The 16,739-nt window shown below is 35.0% G+C and overlaps 1 protein-coding gene across 2 annotated transcripts; it reads right to left on the reverse strand.

The window, feature by feature from the left end:
• Window positions 1-6,169: 6,169 nt before the first annotated feature.
• Window positions 6,170-16,115, reverse strand: LOC124637534. Of its 2 annotated transcripts, none has more exons than XM_047174175.1 (4): window positions 15,888-16,115; window positions 7,746-7,929; window positions 7,031-7,170; window positions 6,170-6,406 (listed from the first exon to the last, which is right to left on the reverse strand). In XM_047174175.1, exons 2-4 carry the CDS (start codon window positions 7,879-7,881, stop codon window positions 6,308-6,310), a joined length of 375 nt encoding a protein of 124 aa, XP_047030131.1. In that variant the 5' UTR covers window positions 7,882-7,929; window positions 15,888-16,115; the 3' UTR covers window positions 6,170-6,307. The 2 variants fall into 2 exon arrangements, with proteins under 2 accessions (XP_047030131.1, XP_047030047.1); XM_047174091.1 differs by having other exon boundaries at window positions 7,031-7,173; window positions 15,888-16,098.
• Window positions 16,116-16,739: the final 624 nt, after the last annotated feature.

The following is a 16,739-nucleotide window of genomic DNA, read 5'->3' on the forward strand; positions in this document are numbered from 1 at the left end:
GTCCGCTGTTTGCGAGAGGCTCTGCTCTCTTCCCACACACAGCTTCTAATGCAAATATTTTGAAACTGTGCCATACGATTCAATAACATACCCAAAAATAAACTAATCTCAACATTAATTTATGCCTAGAACTTTGGCGGACTTTACATAGATGTCTAATGATTCTAAAATTCAAATAAAGATTTGTTACGTAATAAGAAAAAGAGAAATTGACTGTCTGTGATGTAAGTTATTATTTTATCAGGGCAATGAATCCTTAATTAGTTTTTCCCTTTACTTATATAGCTAGATATAAGTAAAGGGAAAAACTAAATTGCAATCGTAACTATCTCTATATCTTCGCTTCAACAATACCTAATTCTCCAATTGTACTCAGTCTGTTTGGGAAATGTTTATTTACTTTAATGTGTACAATCATTACATTAAAAAAAAATCTTTAAATAATGTAATTTTTATACCGTTCGCTTTATTTACACAAACAAAAGAATAAGACAACCCATGCATACAATATTCGAGAAGAATCGTCGGATGTTTACGCCAGCACTCAAGGGAAATAATGATCGGAAAAACTGTTGGCAATCTTACTCAATCCTAGCGCTCTATAATGTCGACGCTTCAGCTACAGTTCACAATTTCGCCAAATTAATATTGGATGAGGTCGTTTGAATGCTAGATGTTCTTAATAAACCAACATAAAATACGTCAAAATAAATCGCAAATAGAGTATTCTGAATTCGCCGTGTAAATAATTAACCCTGTTACGTGTTCAGAATAGTCATCAGAATCGACTCTCGAGCTCTTACGATTGAAAAGTAATTAATTAGCTTAACGTTGAAAGCCGTTTAGATAGCAAATAACCGCGAGTGTAGCAGGATAATGTTCGAGCTAAAGCAAACTTTGTGAAGCTTGATAGTGACGTTGAAAGGCATTCCTCATCGTCGTGTACTCGTGTAGGAACCTGCACGGCAATGTTCGCAGACTTGTCTAATTTCGCTCCGGCTCACTTTGTTTTGCGTAACGCTCCACAAGTAATTCTACTGAATATAAATGAAGTTTCCCTTGTTCTATGAATAACATTTGCTAAGAGCGCAATTTACATTTTATTTAAAGCCGTTGCTGTGTATTGTATTCTAATAGCATATTTTTTTCAGGTTCGGCTTGTGAAGACGCCATTTCACCTTGTTACAACTAGAATATTTTGCCGCATTGAAGCTTTTGTGGAGCACAAAAATTACTTGTCTGAGTAATGCCCTGCTTTTATTAACATCTAAAAATATTGCCGAGTGGAGTGAACACGCCCATGATGAGACCGACGAGATTACCTGTGACGTTTTTCAAAGAAGAAAATAAAAATACATTTATCATAGTCATTTAGCAGAATAATGGGTTTTTAAAAATTAAAGCTTTTATACATTGTCAAGCTGAAGCAGATTTAACAATCGAAATGTTTAACAGACAGCGTAAATAAATATCTTCCGTTACTTCAGACTCGCTGTATATCTCGAGTCTATTGTTATCTTTGTCTTTGAGAATTATACTCCATTAAAAGATGAATATTGTAACTTTCTCCCAAATACGTAATTGTGTAAAACCCTCAGCTTTCTTGTGTGGCTTGACTCGATCCTTCCGCGTCATAAGTTTTAATGATGGCTGAAATTATTCTAAAGATGATCACCTGCATGCAAATTATGATCGTCCTTTTACAGTTATTCCAAATTTTATTCTAAAACATTTTCGTAAATTCGCATTCGAGGCATATCCTTATTTTTTACGAAAAGAAAAAGTTAAAAATATCTCTTTGCTTAGAGATAAATTAATTTTGCGTTTTAATGCTCCGTCTTTTTAGGTAGTCGAGTGTCTACTTAAATCCGGTTTAATGTTTCGTAGCCTTCGTTCTTCCATTTCTTCTCAAATTACGGTGGCATTAGTCTGAAATTACCTTACCTAGGTAACAATGTTCGGTTAATTAATCCGAAGTTTACAGAAAGCATTAAAAATACGTATCTGCTGCTATTTTGTCCTATGAAACAAACTAATTCATTTCGAATGAAGCATTTTTATTATTTCAAGATATCAATTAGTTTTCTAGAGAGCCACAATTTGATCCGACACATGTCGATTAAAAACATACATTCCGAATGATTTCAGCGGCCCGCACTATAAACAAATGTTATTGTGAAACTCGACGCTATGAATTATTCACGTGGGAAAGGTTACCAACGACGAACAACTGTAACAACCAACGATTCCTAACAAAAACTTTACAGTTTTGCTCTGAAACAATTATTTTATTCTGACAAATGTTATATCAAATAGACAATGGTATTATTAAAACAACTCAAATTGCTTTTTCCAGCAACGACTATTGTTTTATTTTCCTTTTAATGTTTTAGACATAAATGTACACTTACAAGTTTGTTTCGCAAAATAATTAAAACTAGTTGACAATATAATATATAGCTTTCATTACTTTTTTCATAGCAATCGATATAAATAATAAAGCGTATTCGATAAAATGCTGTCGATATCGAACCGCTTCGATAAACCTTTCAATACGAGAAATTGCTGCGATTTGCTAGCGAGTCCGTAAGCTCTGTTTAACAATTTCAGAACTCTTACCGTCTTACCACAAAAACTTTTAAACGTCAGTTTATGCCTTGTCTAAAAAAATGTCAAATTATGACGTTGACATACGGTTCATTTTGCAGCCAAAATTTTATTAGACAAGTGTAAAACAGGGGTTAAAGTTTTTGTAGTAAGGCCATTAAATTCCATCTGTTGTTCTTAGATAACCACATTCAAGTTACACCTAAGCTTATCTTCCATCTCAAATATTCATCTAATTTTATTTTCCAGAGAATTAGAATATTTCGACCAGCGTATTCCACGAACTCTATTCAATTTATCTAGACTGACAATAAACGGTCAAAGTTCGCCGTTCGGTCCTTATTTTATTTAGCTTAACACTTCAAAGGTCACCTAGTAGAACTATCGACAATTGTTTTGTATTCCCGTCATAAATCCCCTACACGTGTCTCACTTGTGCCTATATTTAATAAAAGCTGGGAGGTACTTAGGATTTGGAATACGTACATGTAGGTAATCCACCCGAAGCTGACTGTCGATCCGAGCATGAAGTGCTCTGTCGCAATGATAAACCTTTGTTCTCTGTGACGAGTTTTTAGAATTGTTATCGGGTCTATTGTGGGCGGTAATGAATGTCGTTCCGCAGAAATTGCTCGAACACTGAGCAGAGATAAGTAGACGAGAACCGAGGTGAATATTGGGTAATTGCAGCTTTACTGAAAGCTATTGTTTATTCTGATAAATTAATATTATGTTTCAAAGTCGTGTTTAACAGCGGGCGTTCCGTGAACTCTCTTTGCCTTTATTAGCAGTTTCCTTGAAGTCTTGGAAAATACATTGTTTCGTGATGCAAACTTCTGTTTACGGTGAGCAATATTACCAAATAATATTTAATTAAATGGCTTGCATAAATAAACACGAACAGTTTCGAATATATTCCTCTAAAAATGACTATAGGTACGGTAAAGCAATTCCTAAATATAAATATCCTCCATTTAAGAGGACAGAATATTGTGTAAGTACATTACGCACGATAAAACAAGACAAAGGGCCCTGTACCTAAACAAAGTGAAAAGTCAGCTACATTTGGGGGTTGGTTATTGTAGTGAACCATAATTCAGTTGGAGGGTAGATAACTTCCAGCGGTAAATATACTCGAGGGCCTGATACCGCTACTGCGATACAAATGAAATAATCTTTGACGAAATTCTGCTGTATTTCGTTCTCATCTAATAGCTTTAACCTTTATACTGTATTTCAAGAAAATACTTCATAACTCATCTTTCACTACTTATTTTATGACCTTAATAGCATAAAAGCTTGTGTCTTTCAATTACAACTATAAACAGACCTCGGCTAACCCCCTGAAAATCGATAATAGTATAACATATCCTGAGTACCCACATATCCAGTTGACAAAAACATGGTTTCCAATAACCTCTCAGTCTGTGGCGAACTATTACCATTATCACTGATACGAAATAGGAGACAGGCCACTCAAACGACTCGATTGCAGGTCCCGAGAGAGACGGGCGCGCGGCTCGGGCGTCACAAAGGGCATGTGTGCAAGCAAACGACGCAACAGTCGCGAGAGGGACGTGCCTCGCATCCTACCTGACTGACCTGTCCTCCCGTCCGGACGCCTCGCACGACCCACCACCGCTCTTAAAGGAGATTAGTTTCCCCTTTGCCTTTTCACAGCGCTAGATAAGTATCTGCGACGAGGAAACTTTGTGGCTAGTCAAGATTTTAAGTACGTTGAATTGAATTTTAACAAAAGAATACGCATTGCGCATGTTTCTGTGCTTGTTATCGATAACTTTAATCTGTGATTAATTGTTATTTCAAAGTTACGGAAATATATATTTTTGGATCACATTCATTATATTAATTTCCCCCCGCGTAATACAATTTTTATTGAGTCAACAAATTGAGGCTGAAGAGAAAATGTGCTGTGAAAACACAATACCCTTACACTGAAAAAAGTTTTGAGTAACAAATAACAAACAATTGAGTAACCTGTTACATAAAAATAGTGACTACATAACTATAGTTCTTATTAGACAAATTCAGTTTTGTTATTAGAGATCTGTTATTAGTAGCTCGACAAAAATGATAACTTCTTAACAAAGGAGATGGCCAAATTTTCATAGAAAAAAAACCCAGAATCGACAGCAATGAAATGGTTACCAATAGGTTCTTTATGATAGACCTTTGATGGTGCCAAAAAATCCAGACTGAAATCCATGGGGTATAGGAGCTATTTCATATTATCGCAAAAATAGATTATGTTGAATATATGTTGATTTTAAAGATTATTAACATCAAGGGACATAAAAAAGCAAAGTAAACTAACATTATACAAGCCACTAGTAATAACCCCATAGTTTCAGAGTTGGCCTGGTGATTAAAAGGTCTTGTATTTAACCACTCCAGATACGATTAAGCACCGACCTTACCTACTTGGAGAGGTTTCGCAGTTCCATGCAACCTTCACAACTGGCTATGAAATGTTTTTGGAGAAATTGTCTTTGAAAATCGCGCCATGTGACATTGTCAAATATAACAAATGACTTAGCAATGTAAAACGGTCCAATCACGAGTCTGCATTCAACTTCTAACGAACATCAAACAGTAAAAGTAAACTCTTTTGTGAACTAAAATCTTGATCGAAAAAACGTTATAAAAAGAGAACCCCATGGTTTTTAGATGATTTGAAATACTTTTTAAAATCCACAAATTATACTGAATCCAATCATACATATGAAGTTCCTGTCGACTCTGGGTGTTTTTTTGGCCATCTCCTTTATTATTCACGTTGTACCAAAGTGTTCTAGAATAAATAACTTAATATGTGTATTATAAAACAAAAGTGTTATGTAAAAATAGCCACGTTTTATTGTTACCGCGTACAAATCCGTTTGGTTAAAACTTGATCATGGGTTTGGTATAGTTCAGTTATTAGTAACATCACTATAATATTATTGTAACCAAACTATTTTGTTATTTGTAACTGAACTTTTCGGTTAAAAGTAACATAACTTTTTAGTTAGAGTGACTGCTCCGATCAGCCCGCGAAATTCAAATTTTCTTACGTTTTTTTGAAATTTGCTGGCCAGTGCTAGGTTGTATGTTGATTAAAATATTGTTCGCGATTGTAAGACGTATGTAGTTACAGAACTAATAATCATCAAAAGCATGAGTACAATCCTCCACGTTCTAAAAGGTCTAGCAATGACTTTGACCTTGAAAAAATCTTTTTTGCTAGACCTTTTAGAACTTGGAGGATTGTACTGATGCTTTTGATGATTATTAGTTCTGTAACTACATACGTCTTACAATCGTGAACAATATTTTAATCAACATACAACCTAGCACTGGCCAGCAAATTGCAAAAAACGTAAGAAAATTTGAATTTCGCGGGCTACCCTGTAGCATCAGCCTGAAGTGTTTTTTTTTTCTTGTAGATTTTCATTTACCTACCTATAAGAAGTTTTAGCAAGATATATCCTTCCCCAAATCTTACCTACTATGGTATTCATTTCGGTTACAAACTTGAGATAGAATAAGAAAAACAAATTTGTTTTTTACAATTATATTTATTTATTAAGTATCAAATCAATTAATTTTAGTAGGAACTTATAATTAATTCAGACAAAGAGCTAGCACACTATACTAGCCAAACCTAGCTACATACACTATAATAGTATTTAAAATTCGATCATTTCCATTTTTCATCAGGTAATGTCTGTACAACTGGCAAATCTTCCACTGTATACAGCATTATTTGGTTGTTTGAGTCCGGAGTAGTATTAGTACACTGAAATATAAAATAATATCCTGATCAAACTCTAACATGGTTTTATATGACGACCACTGTCCGAGACAGTGACAGGGACTGATGGCTGAACATGCCTTCCAAAGCACAGGATAACCTATTGGACAGACAACAACCCTGGATTTGGTTCGGCCTGCATTATCCTAATCAAACTGGGAACAACTTCACAAAATGACTTTCATGCTCTAAGTATTTTCCATGGGATTCAATTCCACAACCTCTGGATCAGGTGCCAAAGCCCCAAACCACTAGACCACAGAGACAGTAATGAAATTAAAAAGTAATCATTACTAACATACATACATGAATTATAACATATATAAATGTTTTTATTAAATATTTTAATGTTAACTAGCAAATGTCACGTGATTTCACCCGTGTAGTTCCCGTTCCCGTACTATGGAGATAAACTATAGCCTATGTTACTCACGGTAAATGTAGCTTTCTAATTATAAAAGGATTTTTGAAATTGGTGCAGTAGTTTTTGAGTTTATTCATTACAAACATACACACACACACACACAGAAATACAAATCTTTTCGCTTTATAATATTAGTGTAGATTTAAATGACTAATTAAGTATTAATTATTGTTATTATTACTTACAGTGTTCTCAAAAGCATTTGACATTATATTGGTCAAAAGTTTGATTTGTGTCGTCAGCTTAGCCCGGTGTCCAATAATTGGCACTAAGTCTTTCAAGTCAGCCTCTGACAACATTTGGAGAGTCTCCACATCAATGGATTCTTCTGAAATAATATGGATAAGTTTAGTCTTTTTATCTCCGCACTAAGTCAGTTAGTCAGCTTGTTTACTAGTACCACGGGACTTTTCTTAATAAAAATAAGAGTTGGTTGGGAGAGGACAGGCCCTAGGTTATGTAGGTGCGGGGGTCAGTGGTTCATCTTTGGGTGTGGTAGGTAGGCAGTTAATAATATCATACACTAGGAAAGCAAAAGACCTGCATAAATAGTCAAACAATAGCTCATAACAGTCCATTGCTGAACATATATGCGTTCTCCAATACTGCAGAGTACTGTCATAATCTCCATGTTTGGAAGAAAACGCTGCTACCCTGCCGTTTCCTGGCCTACGAAGGTACCTATTAGGCGGTAAACCTTGACATCAGTCGCCTTGTGCGACACCCTGATGTGTAGTAGTATGGTGCTTGCTTTTCTACTTTTCGGCAAAGTAGCACTACGCATCAGAAGAATGCAAAAGTGCATCTAACGGGAAATGCCCTGTTTAAAATAGTGATTTAACGAATGAAACACTACCTATTGTCCTAATTATGTAAGAAATAGAAGTGAAAAACACTCACCCAAAAATTTTGGAATGTAAGCTTCCAATCCCCAAGACCGCAGATAGTCCGAGATCGTTTTCTCTGCCGCCTCGTCTACCGGCGGCGGCTCCATTCTTGAAATCTTCTTGACGTTGCTTGATGATATATGATTCATGCATAAAATCGAAAACGCCGGCTTTCCCGCTCGCCATAGACGATGCACATCAGGGGCTGGTCACTGCCGTACTTGACTAGATTTCGGTAAAAAATTTAGAAAAGCGCCATCTGCAATCCTCTTCCTAAAGTATTTAATATCTTCAAGTGATAATAGATGGCTCTTTAATCAAAAATTAACTTCCATAAAATATCACTAAAATTATTGAAATCTAAAAATTATTTTATATATTAGTATTACGTAGGAAATCTATCAATTATTTTTATTAAATCTGTACACTATTTTATATACATAAATTATTTTTCTATAATTATTTTTTTGGTTGGCAATAAACCGTGCCAACTGCCAATGCTGAAGTTAGAATTTGAATTTTAATGGCGAGTACAGTACATACAATTTGTGTGTTAAGTTTTCGTCCATTTAAGTGTTTTCTGCTGTTGACTTGCGTTGATTTGAGTTTTACTCATCCGCTGTGTTTTCGGTGAATTAGTGAGTGAGTTGAGCTGTGCTCCTCTGTTTCATTGTTTCACATAACTTGCGAAAAGACGCCATTAGTGTTTAGTATTATTTGCGATAAAGACGCCTTTTTTGTGATATTTGTGAAATAGACACTGTTATTGTGTTATTAGCGATTAGAGACGCTTGTTTGAGTGCATATAATCATGCCGAGGCGGTGCGAATTGGGATGTTCACACAACCCGGGTAAGTGCTTTCTTTATCAAGTTCATAGTACCTAGGGCCCGATTCTGTTAATAGTATCATTAAGTTATTAATATCAAAATTGAATAGAAATTAAATCGCAATATCAGTTTTAACCATTTCGGGCATTCTGCTACTAATATTTATAAGACCAATCGTATTCCAACGACATTCGATTGGTTGCTATTGGTCTGCCGTTTTGGTTTATAGGTACATATTACCATATTATTCTTAGTCTATATTGCCATATTGCCTCAAAGTCGTGGTGGCCTAGTGGGTAAAGAGCCAACCTCACAAGTATGAGGGCGTGGGTTCGATTCCAGGTCAGGCAAGTACCCATGCAACTTTTCTAAGTTTGTATGTACTTTCTAAGTATATCTTAGAAACCAATGACTGTGTTTCGGATGGCACGTTAAACTGTAGGTCCCGGCTATCATTTAACATCCTTGGCAGTCGTTACGGGTAGTCAGAAGCCAGTAAGTCTGACACCAGTCTAACCAAGGGGTATCGGGTTGCCCGGGTAGCTGGGTTGAGGAGGTCAGATAGGCAGTCGCTCCTTGTACAGCACTGGTACTCAGCTGAATCCGGGAATTATTCCCAATAGTCCCCTCTAGCGCTGTCCTCCGGGGTGACAGCCGGGAATTGTCTTCCCAGTTATCACCGGGGTGACAATTTGTGCCGACTGTTCCCTTTGAAAACTGACTAGAGGGGACAAATGGGAAGTCTATTTCTCAGTTGTCACCGGGGGGGTGACATTTGCTACGGTTCCTTCTTCCTTCCTAAGAAAAAAAAATGTAATTACCATAGATTTCAGGTTTTTTATTTATTATGTTACATAGAATCACATAAAAAAATATATATATTATTATTTTAACTAACACAATGTCAACAGGCTTACAAAAATCGATTTTTTTATAGTAGTTAATACTACTATAAAAAACAAAAACAACATTATGTTTCCTATAATAGGCACAATCACAGATAACTTTAATTAATACTAATCACAGATAATCACTAATGGTTAAGTTAAAAGTGCTTATTAGTCGCATGCTTATTTGTAACACAGTTTGTAATCTTGTTAAATTAAATAAAATTAAGAAAACGATTGGTGTTAATAGAAATTAATAATATGTGATGTACCTATTAAAGGAAACACAATGTTGTTTGTTATAAGAAATAAAAACCTGAAATCTATGATAATTACATTTTTTTTTCTTTGGAAGATTCTATGTAGCATAATAAATAAAAAACCTGAAATCTATGGTAATTACATTTTTTTTTCTTTGGAAGGAAGAAGGAACCGTAGCAAATGTCACCCCCCCGGTGACAACTGAGAAATAGACTTCCCATTTGTCCCCTCTAGTCAGTTTTCAAAGGGAACAGTCGGCACAAATTGTCACCCCGGTGATAACTGGGAAGACAATTCCCGGCTATCACCCCGGAGGACAGCGCTAGAGGGGACTATTACTACATAGTATAAAACAAAGTCGCTTTTTCTGTCATGTGTCATGTTGTATGTCCCTATGAACGCTCAAATCTTTAAAACTACGCAACGGATTTTGATGCGGTTTTTTTTAATAGATAGAGTAACTCATGAGAAGGTTTTTATGTATAATAACATCTATTAAATAATGGAGAAATACTGTTACCCGTGCGAAGCCGGGGCGGGTCGCTAGTTGGGAATAATTCGAATCCGGTTAGACTGGAAGCCGACCCCAACATAGTTGGGAAAAGGCTCGGAGGATGATGATATTGCCATATTGCAATCGTAAATCGTTTGCAGACAATATGATTCATTATTGAATCACAGAAAAGGATAAACACGTTTATTTAAAAGAAAAAATAGTGGAATGCCACATACGCTTCAATCGTAATTGAGTCGTGATTGGATCTCAGTCGGATGTGAATCGCATGTCGCTAAAGTAAAATTAGCAGGGGCAGGATTCTGCGCAATTTTTTCTTTGAAATAAACGTTTTTATCCTTTTCTGTCATTCAATAATGAATCATTTTGTCTGCAAATGATTTACGATTGCAATATGGCAATATAGACTAAGAATATTATGGTAATATAGACCAAAATGGCAGACCAATCGCAAACCAATCGAATGTCGTTGGAATACGATTGGTCTTATATTAGTAACAGAATGCCCGATATGGTTAAAAAAGCTGTTGCGATGCAATTTCTATTCAATTTTGACATTATTAACTTAACAGAATCGGGCCCCAGAATCGTGCTCCTGAAAGCTCCTAGTCATCCGGATAAACTTGTCATCACGGGAGATACCAACTCAGTCAATTATAAGGTTGGGCGTTTAGAGAAACACAGTTCCTTACGAGTAACCATTTATTACTGAATCCCATATGAAATGATACATGATTTAATAAGATAGACATACATAGATAGACACGCGCACACATACATAGGTAATAGGTATTCATTCATACATACACTATACAATATCAGCATACAAACTTCATATTTTTGTAATTTATTTTTCAGGTGTGACACAACATCAATTTCCACACCCAGAAAAGAATCCTGAGTTATTCAAAGCCTGGGTTAATATAGTTGGTGGAAAACTGGAGACTGCAGATGATATCAAATTTTACAGAAAGCGAGTCATCTGTGACATACATTTTGCAGACAAGTTTAAGAATCGCAACAACCGTTTAAATAACATAGCTGTTCCTACTCTCCATCTTCAGGGTAAGATTTAGATCTTTATTCTTGAACTAGATCGCAATGCCACCTACTGAGTTAAAATTGCCATTAAGAAAACAAAATTCTTAATTATTCACAATTAAACTGAACTGAAATCTTTTAGGCCACCTGTTTGCAGTATATTAATATTTAATTGGATATAAAATGCAGTTCATTCACCCCTTAACCAACTCGGTGAAGGTTGTTGTTTAGTGGGATCTTAGACTTGTTTTTACTATTTCCAGGTGCTCCATCACAAGATGCTCATATGCCTCCTGCAACTCCACATATACCAACTGAACTTCCTATGCCTGAACATAATATATGGAATCTGCCTTCTACATCAAAGCAAATAGTCACTGGTACGTAAATGCTTGGCTACCTACATTCTCAAATTATGTTTAACTAGCTGCCATAATTAAATACTGCATTTTTTTTATAATAATAATCCCCCCCCCCATGGGGCCACCTTGACGTGATGGGGGAAGGCATGAACGCTTAAAGAAGTCAGTAAGAACTAGACGACCCTGTGCCAATTGGTAAACATGAGGTACCATCAGAAAATATAGTCATAACACCTCGGCTAACCCTTTCCAACTAACGGTCCCAACTTCCCAACTAACCTTCCCTTTCCCTTTACCTTCTCTTCAGTGTCTGATAAAATATATATCTTATTACTTTAAAATATGTACTCTGCAGTCACCTTCTCTCTTTCACCTCTTAACTTTTCTTTTTCTTAAGTTTTAAAACATTGCTCCTAATATAATTTAATGCGACTACGAAATAGAGTAATAATACCCCAGGCGGGTACCAGAGCTAATCGCGATGGAGAATCCCGCCCCCTTTGTATTCTGGGTGGGGGCGACGCTTTTTAAATTTCATTTTTTTCATAGATACCTTTAAGGCCACCTGTTTGCAGTATAGTAATATTTAATTGGATATAAAATACTGTTCATTCACCCCTTAACCAACTCGGTGAAGGTTGTTGTTTAGTGGGATCTTAGACTTGTTTTTACTATTTCCAGGTGCTCCATCACAAGATGCTCATATGCCTCCTGCAACTCCACATATACCAACTGAACTTCCTATGCCTGAACATAATATATGGGATCTGCCTTCTACATCAAAGCAAATAATCACTGGTATGTAAACGCTTGGCTACCTACATTCTCAAATTATGTTTAACTAGCTACCATAATTAATTACTGCATTAAGTAATATGTAACTGTTGTGTAGTCATTACAAACACACTTCAACTTGATTTATTGTAATGACAATTTAGGTTAATAATCCTCATGTAACTCACACTAGTAATTTTGATGTTTACAATGACAATGGTGAATTATTATTATTTTATTTTCAGCTGCACCTCCCAATGCGTGTGTTATAGCAGCAGAACATAATTATTGCAGTAAACATGGTATACAACAAAGACGGAAACTTAAAGGAGACAAAAGTAAGTGCCAATGTAGTTTATACCATAAGATATCCAAAAAAAATGTTTATACATAGGCTACTTTTTATCTGGGTGTGGAAAGTAGTAAAGTAAAAGTTTTTTTTTTTTTGCAGAAAAACTGAAATCAACTTCATCGCTGGAGAATGAATTAAAGATTTCAAGATTCCAAATGAAGAATTTAAAAACCGAAATTATTCGGTTACGTAAACGGAGTAGTAGTTTGAAAGAAAGATTAGCCAGCGTTGATAAAATTAGCAATACAAATTGTTTAAAAAAAATAACGAGAAATATGACAACTGCAGCAAAAATATTCACAAACATGCAGTACACCCAAACTCACAAGAGAGCTCGTGGGCGGAGGTTTACTTTAAAGGAAAAAGTTTTGTCTCTCTCCATGTACAAAAAGAGTCCCAAGAGTTATACTCTTTTATATAAATACTTTACATTGCCCTCTATAAAATCATTAAAAAGGCTTCTTGCGAAAATTGAAATAGAGTCGGGGCTAAATAAGTTTTTATTCATAAAAATGAGAAAGACTGTGAAGGAATTAAGTCCAGAAGATCGCCTCTGCTGTCTTATTTTTGACGAGATGTCAATATCGCCGCAGATCCATTACGACGGATCTAAGGATAAATTAAAGGGATTCGCTTGGCGTAGTAAAAAAATTGCTGACCATGTTTTAGTTTACATGGTCAAAGGATTAAAGAAAAAATTTAAACAGCCTGTTGCATACTTTTTTACAAATTCTGTTAACAAAGCAGAATTAAAAGCCTTGACTATAAAAGTCATTAAATATGTTCAGGGTACAGGGCTTAATATTTTGTGCACAGTGTGCGACCAAAGCACAGTAAATGTCAGTGTAGTGAATGAAATTATTGAAGATAGTAGAATAAAATTCATAAAAGAAAATAAGGAATGGAGACATGATGTAATGGAAGTAGGGAAATCTAAAATTATCCCATTATTTGATGTCCCTCATTTATTGAAAGGGGTAAGAAACAATTTACTTACGAAGGACTTAAAATATTTCGACTTCGAAGAAAAGGTTGAAAAGACGATAAAATGGGAATATTACCAGAAAATTTATGAAGCGGACAAATTACATGGTGAATTAAAAATATGTCAGAAACTAACTGATGAACATATTTATGTGGAGAAAATAAAAAAAATGAAGGTCAAACACGCAACCCAAATTTTTAGCCGCAGTGTTGCTACAGCTGCAGAACATTTATCTGCTAGGGGCGATTTATCTAATGAGTGCCGCCAAGTAATTACATTTACCAAAATGATGGACAATTTATTTGATTCCTTAAATTCAAGCTCATTTAATATGATACATGGAAAAATGTATAAATGTGGTGTTAGAAACAATTCTCCTCATCATGAATTATGGGAAAATGCCAAAAAGGTATTAAAATCAATAAAATTTATTAAAGTTAAAAAAGAAAAGGAAAATAAAATAAGATTAATTGAAACGAGTTCGGTACCTTCAATAAAAAATTTTATACGTACTATTGAGGGCATGCAACAGTTGTGGAAAATATTATCCCAAAAATATTTATTTGATACAATGATGACCAGAAACTTTAACCAGGACCCACTGGAAAATTTTTTTGGGAACATTAGAAGTTTTGGGGTGAGGAATACGGCACCCAACACAATTAGCTTTGAAGGTGCCTATAAATCACTTCTTTTAAATAATTATAACTCACCCCATTCACTTAACGCTAACTGTGAAAATGATGACAATGATTGTCTTCAGACATTGAGTTTCTTTTTGGAAGACAAACTTTTAGAAAACACTTCTAATGTTCCCAGTAATGAGGTTCTACCATTTCAGCAAGAAGAAAATGACGAAATTGAGGTGCCTTTTATAAATTTAAATTCTGAGCCTGCTGATGCTGGTCAGGCCAATTATGTATGTGGGTGGGTGCTGGCTAAATGTTTTAAAAAAGTTGCTAAATCATGCAGGCACTGCAAAACTGAACTAACTGGCGACAGTCAATTAAAATCAAATAGTTATATAAGGGCAAAAGAATATACAAAAGGAAAACATTGTCTGTTGTATCCCAATATAGTGGCGGAAAAAGTTTTTAAAGACATACAAAATATTGTAGTAGAAATTTTGAAAAAGAATGTGCCAAAAACTAAATTAAAAGAAAAGATAAAAATGTTTTTAGACATATTTGTGGATTATCCTTTCACCTGCGATATCCACAAGATAGAATTAAGAAATGTTTTTGAAAACATTACAATAAATATTTTGGTATATAGTTGGTGCCGCTCAATTAATCGAATTTTATCAGGTAAAATCCAATATCGTGATGAGGATGATGAAACTAAACTTTCAGCACAAATTTATTACAATAAACATAAACATAAGTAAATATGATTTTTATTTAATTCCAGGTCGCCTACTAAGTACTTTCTAAATGTTCCTACATAACGTTGTTCTGTTGAGTTGTAGTAATCTGTGTTGTATTTCCATATTTCAATAAATAACTATTTTCTACATTCTGTGGCTATATTTTGTAAGTACGTACGTATGAACAAATTCCCCTAGAATATCTATAGACGGTTATTCGTCATCTCGACACACTAAACTCACCACGAATGTGTCGAGTTGGTGAAACTCAAAATTTGTACATTTATCATGTCGTCAACTCGCCACGTCAAGATTTTAATTCGTGTCCAGTTAGTGAAACTTAGATTTTATCACTTTTATGTTTTCGCCAAGTTTGGGAATCAACTTTTCGCGTTTCAAACGTTTGCAAAATGGACGTTCAGTGGCCGATGATGTTTGTGACACAATGTATCCAGTTGGCGAAAACATAAAAGTGATAAAATCTAAGTTTCACTAACTGGACACGAATGAAAATCTTGAGTGGCGAGTTGACGACATGATAAATGTACAAATTTCGAGTTTCACCAACTCGACACTTTAATGGTGAGTTTAGTCTGTCGAGATGACGAATAACCTGTAGACAATACTGATGTATACATGTGTGTGAAATGGGATGTACGCACACATAAACAATTTGTTTCGGCAGACGATACCAGATGGCGCTTCAAAAATCGTTTGAAGGTTGCAGAAAAAAATCGAAGTGGGTTCTCTATTCCCAATCTATTTACTATACTCTATGATGCACATTGCACAACAGACACACATCCACTACCTAGACCTACACTCGCCTCGCAAGTACCTACTCGCAACGCAACACGAGAAGAACAGGTTTCTACAGGTTACTTCCGTGACCGTGTTTGATGCAACCAAAACGTTTTGTTATGCGCAGCATAACTTTATTCACCACCTATTATATTGCTGTATTATTGATAACCAAAAATATTCTAAAACCAACATAATCAATATTAGTTGATCACAGCCAAATTTTTTGTTTATTTTTAGTAACTTTGCAAAACAAATTTCAACAATACTATTTAGCTGGTAACAAACTAATATAGCAGACTTGAAAAACAGCAACTATTCGTTAAAAAAATAGTTTTAGTTGGGTCAACTGTAAAGTCACAAGTGTGTAGAGTATAGCAAAACATATTATGTTGCAAAGTGCCGAAACCGAATTTTGTATTGGATAACATAAAATTTTGTAGCTTATAACCAACTCAAATAACAAAAATATTTTTGTAAAATGTAACAGAAGCAGTTGATCAATACGTAAATGAAATTCGTTTGTCTTTTATCAAGGTTTGGTTATTTGTGAATTAACTCAACTACTTTTGTAAAATACTTTTTTCAGTGTAAAACTTTCCTAAGCAGCAGTGTTTGTCTTAGTTTACAGCTAACAATATAACTGCATCTTCTTTATTACGAATTCTACATGCGTAAACTTACAGTAGCGACGAGGAGGCAGACTAATTAAATTTTCATAATACCTCAAACATTCTGCTCCAGTGAACTCAAGGAACGTGTGACACCTTCACCACATACAGAACCCTATTGAAGTAATGAAATTTAATTAATAGCAACAACAAAATGTCCATAC

Source organism: Helicoverpa zea, chromosome 1 (assembly GCF_022581195.2).
Source record: "Helicoverpa zea isolate HzStark_Cry1AcR chromosome 1, ilHelZeax1.1, whole genome shotgun sequence".
Lineage (NCBI taxonomy): Eukaryota > Metazoa > Arthropoda > Insecta > Lepidoptera > Noctuidae > Helicoverpa > Helicoverpa zea.

Excerpts from the sequence above, each read along its gene's own strand:
- LOC124637534 (XM_047174091.1), bottom strand. The coding sequence starts at position 7,881 with ATGAATCATATATCATCAAGCAACGTCAAGAAGATTTCAAGAATGGAG. Across the intron at positions 7,174-7,745 it reads TTACATTCCAAAATTTTTGG|AAGAATCCATTGATGTGGAG; the intron begins GTGAGTGTTTTT and ends ATATTATTTCAG. Across the intron at positions 6,407-7,030 it reads CAAATGCTTTTGAGAACACT|TGTACTAATACTACTCCGGA; the intron begins GTAAGTAATAAT and ends TTTATATTTCAG.